The 17426-nt window shown below is 40.6% G+C and overlaps 1 protein-coding gene across 3 annotated transcripts in view; it reads left to right on the forward strand.

Annotated features, from left to right (window-relative positions):
• The first annotated feature begins 628 nt into the window (after nucleotides 1-628).
• SLC25A26 (solute carrier family 25 member 26) overlaps nucleotides 629-17426 on the forward strand; it is a 146720-nt gene continuing 129922 nt past the window's right edge. The window contains exons 1-3 of one of the 3 annotated variants that reach the window (XM_079795780.1): nucleotides 629-753; nucleotides 8737-8893; nucleotides 12642-12751. In XM_079795780.1, the coding sequence (XP_079651906.1) occupies nucleotides 721-753; nucleotides 8737-8893; nucleotides 12642-12751 (300 nt within the window). In that variant the 5' untranslated portion in view covers nucleotides 629-720. Of the gene's footprint in view, nucleotides 754-849; nucleotides 1475-8736; nucleotides 8894-12641; nucleotides 12752-17426 lie in introns of those variants that run through there. The other 2 variants (XM_079795781.1, XM_079795782.1) reach the window with 2 other exon arrangements.

Raw genomic sequence — 17426 nt, forward strand, 5'->3', positions numbered from 1 at the left:
TCACTCACTCATTCATTCACAAGTTATGTTGAGTGTCTACAAAGTGTCAGGTACTGCTAACACAGCAGTAAGCTACTAAGTAACCTCAGGAGTGCTCAGCCTGTCTCAGTGGTTAAGGTGAGCAAGCAAATAATTGAACAAGTAAAATAAGTGTAATAAGAGCCAGTAACAAGTGGAGGATGCTATTTTTGAAGTGTTTTTCTGTATCATAATCTTCTGATGTTGAGTGTGTTTTATAGTAATTCGGACGATATTTGTACAGATAAAACCAAGAGATGAAATAAGACAAAAATAACCGATTAAAAAGAGAAACCTCGTCCCCTGAAACTAGTTCTGCTTTCCTACGGTCCCTCCACGCTAGCCTCCGCCCTGCACTTTGCTCCACGCTGCCCTTGGAGGTGTTCCCTCTCCTGGATCTCAGCCCAGGCTTATTTGCTCGCGAGAGTTTCTCCGTCTTCTCGCGTAATCACAGGCTGCTGTGGGGGAAGGAGGCGGAGGAGAGCGGGACTTTCCGCTCAAGCCTACTCTCAGGCCCCGCCCTCCTCCGAGCTCCCGCCCAGCAGACTTGGTTGCACGTGTATTTGTTGTGATTCGCCCTCACGTGACTGCGGAAGTACCGGCCCCTCAGGCCCCGCCTTCAAGATGGCGGCGCCCAGTGCTCGGGGCCGCGACACGCTTCGGCCCAACAGCGGGTTATAGCGTGGGCGGTGTCTTCGGGCCATGGACCGGCCCGGCTTCACGGCCTCGCTGGTGGTGAGTGCGGGCGGTAGAGGGGTGCTCGGAGGGCCGGAGGCCGGCGTGGCGCTGGTCGGGGCCCCCCCGCACTGGGATGTCTTCCGGTTGGGCGCGAACTGCCCTCTAGTCCCAGGTCACCGAGCCCGGGAGCGAGCGCGGGGCGCGGGCCGCCGCCGCCTCTGTCGGGACCCGCTGCGGGGATGAGACGGGGAGGGGCCGCCTGACTCCTCGTTTTCCGCACGGAGACCGTTTCCCTCCTTAAAAGCTTCAATTAATATAACTACACGGGAGAACTTGGCGTCCTGTATAGTAACAGAACCAAACACGCCTACCCAGGACGCTCAGAGCCCTCTCTGTCCAAGACCAAGTTGTCATTTTCTGTATTTTTTCTCAGTCTCGGAAAAATGACACTCCCATTCATTCATTCATTCATTCATTGTATAATGAACCTGGTTATTCTGCTTCCTGTACGACAGTAGTGCTTCATTCCTTAGAAAACAACTAGAATCAACACTTACTAACATAAAAAAGGAACAGTCCTTGAATAAATATTTGGAAACCTCTCAGGGCAGGTCCAGTAGGGGATTCTAGATATGGCAGTGAATAAGACGGAGATCGGCTTGTTGTGGGAAGAAAAAAAACAAAAAACTTTTAAAAAGCTTCTCACCAAAAATGGAGGCCCAGCGGAGTTTCATTGAATTATGGAATGCCTGTTGCTGCAGGTGTTGGAGATAACCCGGTGAGCAAGGTCACCCCCCGCGTGGGTCCGGGGTGGAGGCTGGCCGAGGAAGGACCGTGGTGAAGATGACGCGGGCAGGCTGCAGTGTTACCCGAGAGGTGGAGGGGGGGGCGCCGAGGCCAGACCTGCGGGATGATGGTTCTCCACCTACACCTGTGGAGACTGTGTGAGCTAGGTTTTAGAGATGCAGACAAAGGAATATGTTACCACTTTCAAGGAGTTTTCCTGTCCAGCCAGTGAGATATCAGTAGTGGTGCTTTTTTTTTTTTTTTTTTTTTTTTTTTAATCCTCACCTGAGGATATGTTTTTCATTGATTCCAGAGAGAGAGGAAGGGACAGGGAGAGAGAAACATCAATTGGTTGCTTCCCATATGGGGATTGAACCCGCAGCCTAGGTTTGTGCGGTGACTGGGAATGTGGAACCACGACCCTTGGGTGCACAGGCCGCCGCTGCAACCGACTAAGCCACGCCTGCCAGGGCAGCAGTAGTAGTTTTGACAGATAGCGTTGTTCTAGGAACTGGGGTGAGCCTTTTACCTACATCGTCTCAAGTAATTCTGTCGTAGTTGAAGTCTTACTCGAATTTTCCAAATGGCAGAACTGAGATGCAGAGAGGTTAGGTGACTTGTCCAAAATCACACAAAGGAAATCCATTTCATGTAGGTAAGCGTTGGAGAACAGATTCCGGTCCTAGCAATGTAACCGGGGATTCCGTGCCCTTCGCTGCTCCTTGATACTCTCTCTGAAGTTAGTAGCAGCTGCTAAAAACAGGCGAGTGCCCAAGTTAACAGAAGAACAATGGTTTTAAAGTTTATTAAAGTGTAGTACACATGTTGGAAGGTATACGTTTATTTTTTAATGTAGTTACAGAGGTTGAAATTTGGGTCAAGGGGAACAAGTTTCAAGGAAGTTAGATTTTATTCCAACTAAAGACAAATCATTTTATTCATTCGGCACATAGTTTATCCGCCATGTATTCTGGGCACTGTGATTACCCTTAGAGATACCATGGCAAACAGACCAAACCCAAAAGATAAGTATTCTGAAAGAAAGAAACTGAGGTGGGATAGAGATGGAAAAATATTGGTGAACCTACTTTATTTTTTATATTTATATTTTTTCATTCATTCATTCATTTTTAAAAAATCTTTATTGTTGAGAGTATCACAGATGTCCTCCCTTTTCCTACCCCCTTGTCCCCGACCATCTGGTTCCTGCCCTGCCCCAGGCCTTCTCCATGCTATTGTCTGTGTTCATGAGCAATACATATATCATATATGCATATACTTTCTTTGGTTAATCCTACCCCCCTTTCATCTGAGATTTGTCAGTGTGTTTCATGTTTTCATGCCTCTGGCTCTACTTTATTCATAAACTTGTGTTCATTAGATTCCACATATAAGTGAGATAATGTGATACTTGTCTTTCTCTGACTGGCTTTTCCCACCTGGCATAATTATCTCCAAGTCCCTCCATGCTGTCTCAAAGGGTAAGAGATCCTTGTGTTTTTGTTATTTTACAGCTGCCTAGTATTCCATTTTGTAAATGTACCACAGCTTTTTTATCCACTCATGTATTGATGGGCACTTGGGCTGTTTCCAGATCTTAGCTATTGTAAATTGTGCTGCTATGAACATAGGGGTGCATATATTCTTTGTGATTGGTGTTTCAGGATTCTTAGGATATATTCCTAGAAGTGGGGTCACTGGGTCAAATAGCAGTTCCATTTTCAATTTTTTGAGGAAACTCCACACTGTTTCCCACAGTAGATACTCCAGTCTGCATTCCCATCAGCAGTGCACGAGGGTTCCTTTTTCTCCACATCCTCACCAGCACTTGTTAATTTATTGATGGTAGCCATTCTGGCAGATGTGAGGTGGTATCTCATTGTTTTAATTTGCATCTCTCTGATGATTAGTGACGAGCAATTTTTCATATATCTCTTGGCCATTTGTATGTCCTCTTTAGAGAAATGTCTATTCAAGTCTTTTGCCCTTTTTTAAAAAAAATTGGATTGTTTGTCTTCCTTTTGTTGAGTTGTATGAGTACTTTATATATTTTTGAAATTAAGACCTTATCATATCTATCATTGGCAAATATGTTCTCCCATACAGGGTTCCCTTTTCATTTTGAGGATGGTTTCTTTTGCTGTGCAGAAGCTTTTAGTTTGATGTAGTCCCACTTGTTTATTTTTTCCTGCCTGCCTCTTCTTTCTCTCCTCTTCAGTACCTCACTATTTCATTGACTTTGTAGTTCATCTCCTCACCTGGCTTGTTCTACCATGAAACCAAAAACATCCCAGCCACAGTTACTTTTAACCAGTCCTAGGTTGCAGGTGAAAGGACTTTGGCAGTGTTGGTGCTCTGCAGTGAAAAGCATGGTAGTGTAATGCTGTAAAAATGAAATGCAAGTGGAAATCATGCGAAGTGGTCTTAGTGATGAGAAAAATTATGTTAATTTAATGACTTTTAACACTTCTTGTCAGCGTTAAAAATTAAAAACTTGTTGACTGTAATTGAGAAATGAAAAATAGTAAAACTATTGGGATGCTGTAATTTAAAACATGTAATACTCTCAACAATAAAATTTTTTAAAAAAAGATTTTTGTTTCTTTGTAAAAAATGTATCAAAAATAACTTGAGCAGTACTTATTGTCTAGTCATATAACATAATTCAGAACAAAAATCTTTTTTATGCTTAGGCAGGGGTGTGTGTGTGTGTGTGTGTGTGTGTGTGTGTGTGTGTGTGGTGGCAGGGGAACAGGTGATCTGCTGGCTTCAGGAGACAGCGGCCATAGGACGGGCATTCCAGGTTGAGAGAGAGGTCGAAGCAGGAACACAGAAATGAGAAATTTCAAGACGTCACGAGAGGCTCAGGTGCATTAGAGTGAAATGAAGCCCGGCAGGTAGTTTACAAAAATTACCTCGGCTCGTAGATCGAGGTTCTTAGTTCCCCTTACTGAGTCCCTATTCCATACCAAATGCAACCAGTGAATTAGGGTTTATTTTACGAGGGATTTTGAATAGCTTTACTTTTATATGTCTGCAATACTCATAACCAAATTTGAACAGTACAAAAATTAACAAGATAGGAAAAATTCTCTTCATCCTGAGTTTCTTTCCACAGAGGTAATAACTTTTAGCAATTTAGTGTGTCTGCTTCTGGACTTCTAACTATGCATACACAAAGAGTTACACATTCTTGGAGAGGCAGGATGATTAACATATATTGCTGTACAGCTAAGTTGATTAACTTAATAATCTAACATGTTTCTGTGCCAGTGAGTCCAATTGACCTCATTCTCTTCAAGGCTGTGTGGCAGTACATTACTCAGATACATGAATTGATCTAACAAGATCCCTGGATTTAGGTAATTTCTTGCTTTTTAGTTACAATGCTGCAGTAAATATTCTTGTATATTTATGAATTTCTGTGAGTGAGAGAAATATGTAGAAATAAAATAGCTGGGTCAAGGGTTTTATAAATTAAAATTGCCATTTTACCAAATTGCCCTTCAGTAGGCTATAATAATTTGTTTCCCTTTACAATGCCCATAACTATTTATATTTTTAATCTTTTCTAGTTTAGTTGGGAAAATGTTTTAATTTGTTCTTATTGGGTCATTAATGATGGGGAAACATCTTTTCATAAGTTTGTTGGCCATTTATCTTTTTCTTTTGGGAATTGCTTGATCCTGAGTTTTGCAATTTTTTAAAAAATGTTGTACTTTTTTAAGGTTGACTTGTTGTACCCTTTAAAATATGGGTAGGAACCCTTTCTTATAATCATTAATTCAGATATTCTTCAAATAATTGAGTGCCTGCTGTGTACTGATGCTGGGAACATATTGATGAACATCACAGGTATGGATCTTACAGTGGGACATACAGACAGTAGTGGGATGCTCAGTTATAGAATTAAAATTGTGGTCAGTATTTGGGAACAAGGGGGTCTAATCCTAGACTTGGAGACTAGAGAACAGTTGTGCAAAGTCCTAGCAATGAGGAGCATCAGATGACTTGGGGAAAAGAACTCCAGGTGGAGTTGGGGTGGAGAGGCAGAACTTCCAGAGCCTTATAGGGTTTTGTTCTTTGTCCTGAGGCTGGGGAAAGTTTGGAGGACTTACAGGCTGGCCAGTGGCCAGATGGAATTGAAGTTTGCCTTTTACAAAAGTGACTGCCATCAGTGTAGAAGTGGCAGGAGCACTGTGGGGCGGGTGAATGGGGAATGGGGAGGAGACAAATACCAGGAAGCAGCAGCAGTGAACTAACAAGCTTAAAGTCCTTGTGGAAGAAACCCCAGAAGGTCAAGGAGAGAGATTTCCCAGAGAAGCCATGTTAATATTTGGGGGAGGGGGGGGTGGCTCTTCTTAGCTGAGGTTTAGGCCAGTGGCCTATGCTGGTTTGCTTAGTTAAATTAGACAAGTGGTTTGGTTTTATCCTGATTTGGTTTTAGCACTGGTTTTTCTTTTCGGCTGTTGCGCAGCCTCCTTTTGAGAAATAAAGGTTTTATAGCAAGTAATCTTGACTTTTATCAACTCCCAGAGTAATTTCAAAGCACTAATTAGACACTTCCTCTCTACAGCCTGCCAGCACTTTTTATGTTTTTTAACTTGAGGTAGAGTTGTGTATTTTATCTGTATGATATTAAGGTCACAATAAATTGTTATGCTGTACTAAGGCTTTATGGTTGCCTGAGTTTTGTTCTATATCTTTGGATTTTTGTTTAGTTCTTAAGTTACCATTTTCAGTTAAGCTACCATAAATCTTGAAACTAATCATTTGCCTGAGAACCTTTATGATAAATGATCATAAATAAAACAAAATTCTCAGGATAAAAAAATAAAATAATTTGGTAGAGTTTCTTGTAATTTAACTGATGTTGGCATGTATATTTTGTATATAGTTATGAACAAAACAACACTGATATAAAATTATAAGCACTTCTAAAGTTTTTGTTTAAATCTTAAAGATGTTGCAGTGTGGATAAATATATAGGTATTCTTCCTGCTCTCTGTTACCTGTTTGTTTGCGTTGTTGTTGTTTTTCAATTTCATGAATTTAAATGACATTTGAGTCTCAGAAGTTTAAAATCTGCAGAAGCAGTTAATAACTTTTGATTTATGTTTCACTAGTAAGTAGATTGAATCTGGTCATTTTATTCTCAGCAGATGAGAATTCTGATGAAGGAGGATCAGAGATTCAATGCATGCAAAGTAGCCTAAGAGAACAAAAGTGTAATTAACTTATTGATTACAGTGGGGGTGTAGATAGCAAGCACTTTCTGAACCTTCTTTTAAGATTAAAGAGAAAATTATAATGAAGTGCAGAATGTTCTTAAGAAATCCCGTCATAGCCGAGACCGGTTTGGCTCAGTGGATAGAGCGTCGGCCTTCGGACTCAAGGGTCCCAGGTTCGATTCCGGTCAAGGGCATGTACCTTGGTTGCGGGCACATCCTCAGTGGGAGGTGTGCAGGAGGCAGCTGATCGATGTCTCTCTCTCATCGATGTTTCTAACTCTATCCCTCTTCCTTCCTCTCTGTAAAAAATCAATAAAATATATTTAAAAAAGAAAAAAAGAAATCCCATCATATCATATATTCTCAGCAGAATTAGTTCTTGAGCTTTGAGAAAATAAAGAGGCAGGCAAAATATTTTATTTACATACTGAATTTTGTAAAATGTTTAAAAAAATAAATGAGAAGGTTGACTTTTTTTTTTTTTTAACTTTTCTATGGTACTTATGAACCTTTCCCCATGACTTAGAAAAGGCTACCTTTTATCCAGAGAGAAATCCCATGTCATTTGTCTTTCTTTTACTACCACATGTGATTCTCTACTAGCACATCTCTGCTCTTTGGGTGACATCTTTTTAGGTCCTTCACAGAGTAGACTTTCATGGTCTTTGAGGTTCTCTTGTGTCTTTCAGGCCCATCATAGAGGATAGTATTAATGTTTCTGGTAATGTGCTTTTCTAGTATAAACTAATTTTGAATATTTACCTGTGCTAGTTAATGATTGGATTTCTCATCAGAGCAATTTCTTTTTTCCAATGATCTCTTGCAGAGGTTTTGTTGTGAGTGGTAAGTAGAGCAGAGTGTTTGCTGGGTGCAAGCTCCTGAGCATTTTGTAACTCAAAAGGTGGAAACAGCTGATCATTTCGAACTTTGCCTGTATGTTTGAATAATACAAATTATTCTTAGTCTACGTTTTGTAATATATAGGTTTTTAGTGGCTATTTTAACCCTTTGAATAGGTAATATAGTCACATGGTTCACACTTCACAAGATAGCAAAAGTTGACAATTCAGTGTAAGAATTCCTATGTGGGAGCCACAGTGAGTTTCCTCTTCACCCTTCCATCTGCATAAGCTGGTTTCCATTCACATCTCATGTCATGCTTTTAGACCGTGTGTGTTGACCTTTCTTTGACACTGTGTTTGAGTTTATATTTTTTTAGTATCTTTTTGATTTGACTGAGGTGTAACCAGTTTTAAAATACTCTCCGTATGCTCCAAGTCCTCATGAGGGTTAAACTTTTTGAAGTGCAGCTTTCCATCTCTAAGCAACATGGTGCCTCTCGGGAGGTGGCGATAGTCTGGGCCAGGTTTTAATGTCCTCTAGGAATTTAGTTCTATTTCCCCCATTTATCCACTTAATTAAAACATTTATCAAGGAATTTTCAAATGTACACAAAATAGCAACCCTTAGATATGTGATTCTTAAAATAGGGATCTAGATTCACAAGATTCATTACCTGTTTAAAAATAGAAGTCTCAAAAAAAAAAAAAAAGTCTTACTGCAGATTCACCATTCATTAGTTAAGAAGACAAAAATATGACATTTGATCTGATATGGAAATATCACTAAGATAAGTTAAGTGAAAAAAATAAGGTTCAGCAGAGTGTATATTGTATGCACCTTTTATTTTTTAAAAAGGAAAATAAAATACATATTCATATTTGCTTGCATGTCTAAAGTAACTTTGGAAGGATGCAATAAGAAAACAACCAAAGTAGGAACAGGGAAGGAGACTTTGAACCATGTGAAAGTATTAAAAATGTAGCACAATAATGGCTGTTTCCCCTGGAAAAATCTCTAGATTTAGGGAGCAGGTCTTTTGACTGTGCCAAATAGTCCATGAACTGACAGTTATGAGAAATATGCTTAAAGACTACCTTCTTATCCCTACCCCCAAATGACAGAGAGCTTATTTTATTGTAACCTATTTTCCCTTTTCTTCCCCCACCCTCTTTTTTTAAAGGCTGGTGGGGTAGCAGGTGTCTCTGTTGATTTGATATTATTTCCTCTGGATACCATTAAAACGAGGCTGCAGAGTCCCCAAGGATTTAATAAGGCTGGTGGTTTTCATGGAATATATGCTGGCGTTCCTTCTGCTGCTATTGGATCCTTTCCTAATGGTAAAAATTGTATTGGTATTCTCCTGCTATAAAGCCAAGATAATAGGATTATTTTCAGAATGGTGTGTGGTGGTACTACATATAGAATTTCTTACGTGTTGTGGCTTATCTTCTGAATTTGTTTTCCATTCATTAACCAATTATTTTAATCAGCTGTAGATCCCATTCCACTGTATTTGTAATAGAAAAAAATATGAACAATCTTTTAAAAATGGTTTTTGTTGTTAACATTTCCAGTTAGAATCCTTAAAGTGTTCTAACATTGATTGTGATGCCTTAGAGCAGTTTCTCAACCTTGCCTGCACATTGAAATCTCCTGAGAAGTTTTAAGAATTACTGATGCCTATGTCACACCCAGAAGTTTAATTGGTCTGGGCTTTGCAAGGTTTTAGTAGCTTCCCAGGTGATTCCAATGTGAAGGTGAGTTTAATAGCTACTGCCTCGGAGAGTCTTCTGAAGCAGATGAATCTAAGAGGCATTACACCTTTTTTGGCTTCACAAAATTGCTTTTAGCTGATGCAACCAATTCTACTATCCTCCTCGATACTCTCCTTCCAGTGTCTTGCTTTTGTTTGGGGTTTAAAGTCACATTATATGATGTATGGCCTCTTATTCTGGAATCCATATCATCTGTCTTATTTAGTCCATTTGTTGGTATACTTTTTTCAGATATTTACCTCATTTTAATTGTTTGCTGATGTTTTGTGTGGCATTGGAAAGCAACCAAGCAAACAAAAAAATAGCCACCACCCCCACCACACACACAATTATAGAGCCTCTGCTGTAGGAGATTCTTAAACACTGGGGCTTGATTTCTTTTTTCTCAAGATAATTTATGAGAAATTCTTTCATGTTCACTTGACACTTAACTGTCCGCCTGTGTCCACACGTGAGCACAGCATTCACAGAGATTTGTGGTGCACGGACAAAACTGTTTTGGTCCCTTTGTTTCTTTCCTCTTCCCCTTGCTCCATCCGTCCCGAGAACAGCAAACTGTTTAGAGATTATCCTTGAGTTTTTATTTGTCTCAATGCATTCAGTAATTGGTTATAGCATGTCATTGTTGAGCACCCACCCAATGCCAAGATAGCTGTGTGTGGGGGCGAGGGGCAGGTCCCTGAATTTGACCACGTTGCAGCCCTGTGGTCGCCTGAGTAGATTTTGTGAAGTCCTGTTGCCTCTGTCCCGCATCCAGTGATCGTGATTTAATTGATGGGCTGTGAGCTGGGAGTTGGAAGTTTAAATAAAAAAAATAAAAAATCTCCAGGTGGTTTAATAAGCAGACAAATTTGGGAATCTTTGAACAAGGGAATTGAAAGGCGAACGTTACTAGATACCTATTACTAGGTCCCTATCTTTTGTTCATCAGTTTTTGTTTTTAATCCTCACCGGAGGATGTGTTTAGAGAGAGGAAGGGAGAGGGAGAGAGAGAAACATGTGAGAGAAAAACATCCATGGGCTGCCTCCCGTCCTCCCGTATGCACCCTGACTGGGGATCTAGTCCCAAATCTAGGCAAGTGCCTTGACTGGGAATCAAACCTGAAACCTTTTAGTGCATGGGATGATGCTCCAACCAACTGAGCCGTTTTTTATGGTATCTCCATCATCGTCCTAAAGATGTCTTTTCCTTGTAGATTGCACCTAGGAATTACTGTTGGGAGGTGTAGTATGGGCCGTAGTCTGCTGGGCACATGGGGCTCCATTCATCTCACAACACTGGTTTAGGTTCTTGCCATCAGGAGTTTACATACACATTGTGGTTTCATATTTGTGTGTGTGTGTGTGTGTGTGTGTGTGTGTGTGTGAGAGAGATAAAGTGGTGCTCTTGCCGGCCCCTTTATTTTTTTATTTTTTGCCATCCACAGAACATCACAGGATTGGAGATGTGGCTAAATAGTGTCAGAGTTTCAGAAATGGTCTTTTTGGTTTTCTGTAAATTGTTGGTGAATTGAAATTTTCTATGTGGCACAATTTTTTTTTTTCCCCTGTTGCTTTTGGTTCAAGTCCTAGTCTGTAACATTCAGTGGCGTTGGGGGCAAGTTCCTCAGCAGGAACTTGACCCCTCTATATATGGGTGACAGTAGGTAAGTGGGACATGCGTAATTACGAACAAAGTAGCCCAAAACTGGCTCATCAGTGGCAGCTTATATATACGCTCAAACAAAAGAGGCCTCCTGCCAATTAATTAGTGAAGCTGGTGCTACATTAACATAAGCTGGTTATATAAGGGGGCGCTTGCGCAGTAGTATATTGCTACTGCTGAGTCATTGCCCTCGAGCATGTGTAGGGCAAAGGGGCCTTTAACATAGTAATACTGCTGTGTCCTTGGCTGCTCGCATGCGTATGGTGAGTAGGCCTTGAACCTCCACGTACTCTGGTCAGGGCCCCCACAAGTGGCTAGACTTTTTTTGAGAATGTATTCTGCAGGGCTGAGTTGTTGGGGATGGAGGGGACTGAAGGTCGAAAGAGGAGACAAAAAGACCTGTATTACGGATCCCTACTCCCTTTAGAAGGGAATGTAGAAAAGCCATAGCAGCGTGTGTGTTTTTTTGTTTGTTTTGCTTGTTTTTTTTTTTAAGAGCTACAAGAGCCTATAGATATCTGATAGCCCCCCCTCTTTTTTTGTTGTAACTTGCCTAGAGCCTCCTCTGGCACCTTATTTTGCCATCATTTCCAATTAGCAAGGGCTTTCTGGGGTGTCACCCAGGAGACTTTGGGCTTACATTTCTAAAGGACTTTGTCCATCATAAAAGTAGCAATATGGTCTGACCAGGTTGAGGTGGTTAACCATGAAAACCTAGAACTTTTAGCAGTCTTTCTCCCTTCTCCCGGCGGGGGTGGGAGGGCGGATTGGGTAGCAGGTGGAGCGGCTCCAGTTGTATTTTAAGGAGCGGCTAAAGGAGTGAGTGCGCGGGCCTCGGTAGGACCCACAGATGGAACAGGGACCTGTGGTGACTGTATAAAACTGCTTACCTGGGTCTTTGCTCTTCTGGGGACAGGTGCTTCCATGGATGTGCGACTGTTCGCAGCCCGAGGAGTGTTGACAACAATAAAGCTTCACTATCAAACTCCTTTCCTGTGTGTTTCAGACGTTAACGTGACATGTTCAGATGTCTTTCAAAAGGCGAATTTGTCTTTCATTTATTTTCTGTGCCTTATCTTTTGTGGAAGTGATAAACATTTTTTGGTTCACGATACATGGCACGTCGTAAAGCCTTCTGTGCAGCGAAGATCAGTGCATGGTGATAGGAGTACCTGTTGGAGATTAAAGCTGTTGATTTCCAGTTTTAATTGTTTCCTTGATGTAAAGTGGGTTGATGTAGTAAAAAGTATCCATGGTTATTTTGAATAAACAGCAATAAAATATCATTAGATGTTTTATTTAGTTAAGGTTTACGTTTGCAATTTTAACCTGTCTATACTGGTTATTTTATGTTTGTGTAGGGATATTTATATCCCTTTCTAGAAAGCTTACTAAAAATGCCAAGTGATGTTAGTACAAAATGGTAAATACTAGGTTATCTATTAGGTTCCTTTGGGGCAGGTATCATGTCTTCTGCATTTTCATAAGTCCAGGGTTGGGCATATGATATGGGTTTGGTAAATTCTGCAAAAGTGAGAGGAGTGGGGAAAGAGTATATGTTTATTATCTTTATCTTGTTATGTCATAATTTATTAACTAAAGTTGTAATTTTTTTGACAAACGTATTTCTTAACTTTGTGAAAGACTGGCTTGTTTAAATTTCAGCTGCTGCCTTTTTTATCACCTATGATTATGTGAAATGGCTTTTGCACACTGATTCATCTTCACATTTGATGCCTGTGAAGCACATGTTGGCTGCCTCTGCTGGAGAAGTGGTAAGTAACATGTATATAAAATACTTCCAAAGTATAATTATGCATGTATCTTCATATATGCACAGTCTCCGTACAGATATTACTTTATTTTTTAATGAGATAAAAAAGACAGTATTTTTTAAGTTATGAAAGTTAATAAATTTTAATAAATGTAAATGGGTTAAACATAAGTAAAAGAATCTAGATAGGATGAAAGAAAAATCCAGCTGTGTGCTATATGCAAGAGACAGACCTGAAACAGAAAGAATAAAATTAAAGAGGGAAGAAACTATCCGTGCAAATTGTGGTGGCTTTGTATTATGTCCACATAGAACTGGGCTGAAACTCTTTTTCCCAGAACTCCCTTTCCAGGACGGGTCCAGGTGAGGCTGACCACAGGAAGCATTTGTACAAGAGGTGTAAGGTGGAAGTGACGCAGTTGTGTTTATGCTCGGAAGGTTGGTGTAGGGTCAGGCGTGCTTGTACTTCATACACCTCCTCCCTGACCTGGGGACTCCGCAGCTGCTGCAGCTCCCTTCAGCTTCTCTGCAATCTGAGTCCAGAGGTGTGGGCGCTGTGGTGAGGGTGGCAGCCTGTACTGCAGGTCACCCTCACCAACTCAGAGACAACGTGCGTTTGTCCTGGATTTCCCCATATCACATCCCTCTTTCCTTCCTGATCCCCTGCCGTGTGACTTCTGTCCCAACACTAGACACAGGAGTTATAGTTCTACATAAACTGCTTACCCAGCTCCCACAGTTACTGTTCACATTCCTGTAACCTCCATTCTTACCAGTCATAGTGGTTCTACTTTCGATCCATCCTGCCTGATACTGAGATACTAACTGGAAGCGCTGATAGAATCTAATCTAATAATAGACAAATACGCAAATTGACCGCACCTTCGCTACGCCCAAGCCACGCCCACCAGCCAAGCCACGCCCACCAACCAATCAGGACAAATATGCAAATTATCCAAACAAAGATGGTGGCTAATTTGCATATCGCGACAGCATAGAAAGAAGCCAAGAGCTGCAGAAGGGAGCAAAGCTGCAGAGAAGCAAGCAAGCCGGGTGGGGGGGGGGAGGAGAAGGGAGGAGCGGAGGCGGGGCCGGGGGAGAAGGAAGTTGAGCAGGCGGGGCCGGGGGAGAAGGGGCGGGGCCGGGGGAGAAGGAAGTTGAGCAGGCGGGGCCGGGGGGGGGGGGGAAGGGGCGGGGCCGGGGGAGAAGGAAGGAGAGCGGGCTGGCGGAGAAGTTAGAAAAGCAGGGGGGCTGGTGGAGATCGCGGGGCGGGGGACAAGGGAGGAGAGCAGGCAGGGTGGGGTAGAGTGCAGCAGGAAACCCTATTGCAGGATTTTTCCTGCAACGGGAACGCTAGTAATGTTAATATTAGACAAAAAAGGCTGAAAGCAAAAACCAAAGAGAACATTGTATAATGATACAAGGAACAGTTTTCCTGAGAGATGTAATGAACCAGAACCTGGATTAAACAGCCCAGGCTCAAAATATAAAACAAGAATTTCCAGAATTATAAGGAGAAATGATTAAAAATGTAATCTACCTATCAACACAACAGCAAGATTGATCTAATAGCTATGTATAGAGCTCTGTACCTAACAAAGATTATTAATTTTTATGACATATACTTGGAATATTAATGAAAATGTATAACCCAGTAGTCCACTAGCACCTTAAAACAAATAGTGTAGAGACAATATCATGCAATCATTTGGTTGCTGATTATAATGAAGTAAAATTGGAAAGCAATGACAAAAAGATAATCTGTCCATCCCTACCATGGGCTTGAAAAACTATCTGACCTTCTCTCTTATAAATAATTCACGAGCCAAAAAAGAAATCATAATGTAAGTGATAAAATATTTATAATTACAAAATATACAGGGTTATTTTTTCCTAAACTAACACAGAGGAGAAGGGAGCCAGTAACGTTTTCCCACTTCCCTTCTTCTCAGCCCTGCTGCCCAGTACTAAGGGACAACCTCTGTTAGAATTGTCTCAGTTCGAAATGTCTGTTCTTTACTATTGTTGTCTTTAAATCACACAGTCTGGTGTTTATGCAGTCTCACTAAGCTCTCCCAGCCTTGTTGTGGGCAGGAGTGGACAACAAAGTGGAGAGAAAGGGTCTCGTTTATGAGCCTTTTGTTATTTTATCAAGTAACTTTTTTTTTTTTCTGTTTTGGACAGTAGTGGTATGATCTCTGAACGCATAATAATCTGGCCACTCAGTGTGTATCCTATAAAGGCTAATATGCAAATTGTCCCCTCGACCAGGACTTCGTCCAGCAGGCAGGCTGGCCAACTGCCCATGTCCCCTCCCGCTGGCCAGGTTGGCCTGACCCCACCCATGCACGAATTCATGCACCGGGCTTCAATTCATACACACACACACACAGTGGCCAGATTATTATGCATTCAGAGATCATAATAATCTGGCCACTCAGTGTATATTAACGTTAGGAAATTTGGAAAGCGAATCAGTTTTTATAACATTTACATGAAAAGTAATTATATATTATAGTTTTGTTTTCTATGCATTATTTTCTTTTAGAAAATTTGGATGAAAATCTATAAACTTTTGTAATATAACTTTCTTCACTTGAGAATATAGAGCATAGGGATGATGAAAAGAGAGAGGTCCTGACAGAAAAGTCAAAGTAAATACTAACTTTAAGAAGACAATTAAAAAAGTAACAGCTTTATTGAGGTACAGTTCACATACCCTATGATTTACCCATTTAAAGTTTAATTCAGTGGTTTTTAGTATATTTGCAGAATTGTGCAACCATCATCACAGTTTTGGAACATTTTCATCACCCCAAATGGAAACCCTGCTCCCATTAACAGTCACTCTCCTTTCCCCAGCCTTCCCAGCCCGAGGCAGCCACTCATCTACTTTCTGTCTTTGTGGATTGCCTATTCTGGCCATTTCATAGAAATGGAATCCTGCAGTATGCACAAGGGTTCTCTTTTCCCCGCATCCTCACCAATACTTGTTATTTCTTGTCTTTTTGTTAATAGCTATAAAATCTCTTGATCTAAGAAATCAGTTGTATGGGTCCTTGAAGAGAATGTTGAAAGAAATTAGCTTGAGAGACATTAAAATAACTGAAGTGCTTTAAATAAAATTTCCTTTTGCCACTGGTTTAAAAATGATTTTGTAGAACCCAAGTTAACCCTGGATTAAAAATAATTGCCTTCATAATTAACTGCAGTTATAAAAGTGATGGACTAACATATATTGATTTTTTAATAGCAAATAACATAAAGTAGTAGTTCCTTTTATGAACTGGAGACCCCTTTAGGAATCTGATGAAACCTATGGCTGTTTCTCCAGTAAAGTGGACATGTGGACATTTGCATAAAATTTCTGGGGATTTTCAGTTCTTCATATTCTTACTCAAAGTAAGCACTGCATTGCTCGAATGCTATCTGAAAATTAGCTTAAACTGTAATTTGAAAGCAATTTATACTTAATTTAAAAATCTTTTAACCTATTATCGTTGGTTTAAATTTTTTGTACTCTTGTTCGGAAATTAGAATCTCATTACATGCAGTTATTTTTTTTTTAGTGCATGTACGTTCTAAAGAATAGCAAATCATATATAAGCATTTCAGTGTCTTAGGTTGTGAAATTCTTTACTTATGTCACCTTTTGCCTCTGTTTTAGAATTGCATGCTGCTTTGATTAAGGTTAAATATATTTTCATAAATTCAGTATTTGGCTTACATTTTAATATGTTGCTGAGAGCAAGCAGCAAAAAGAACTTGGCCACTTTCTTCATTTCATGTAGGGCCATCTTGCCTGAAAGCTAGTTTGCCTAGTTGAAGGACAGGCTTTCCTGCCTCTCTCTTAGAATTAGAAAAAAAGTATTTAAACTGATATGATGAGGTAGGTCAAATGAGAACTGTTAGATTACTCATGTTAATGATACATCTTTTCACTTGTAGACAATGCTGTATATTCTAATATAGTGGTCGGCAAACTCATTAGTCAACAGAGCCAAATATCAACAGTACAACGATTGAAATTTCTTTTGAGAGACAAATTTTTTAAACTTAAACTTCTTCTAACGCCACTTCATCAAAATAGACTCGCCCAGGCCGTGGTATTTTGTGGAAGAGCCACACTCAAGGGGCCAAAGAGCCGCATGTGGCTCACGCGAGCCGCAGTTTGCCGACTACTGTTCTAATACTTTAATATCTGTAACTATTTTTTTAAAATCCTCACCTGAGGATATTTTTTTCCATTGGTTTTTGGAGGGGAAGGGAGGGAGAGAGGGGAAGAGAGAGAGAAACAGCTATGTGAGAGAGACACATCGAATGGTTGCCTCCCTCACTCGCCCCAAATGCTGGCGATGGGGATTGAACCTGCACCCCAGGTTTGTGCCCTTGATGGAGTGTTGGTGCATGGGCCGACACTCTTAATCATTGATCCACACCGGCCAGGGCTGTAACTGACTTCTTTAAAATATGGAAGCTCACTCATACAACTTAACAAAAGGAAGATAAACAACCCAATCAAAAAATGGGCAACGGACCTAAATAGATACTTTTCGGAAGAAGACATAAGGAAGGCCAAGAGACATGAAAACACGCTCAAAGTCACTAATCATCCGAGAGATGCAAATCAAAACAACAATGTGGTACCATCTCACACCTGTCAGAATGGCTATCAT

The sequence above is a fragment of the Cnephaeus nilssonii genome (genome assembly GCF_951640355.1).
Source record: "Cnephaeus nilssonii genome assembly, chromosome: 17".
NCBI lineage: Eukaryota > Metazoa > Chordata > Mammalia > Chiroptera > Vespertilionidae > Cnephaeus > Cnephaeus nilssonii.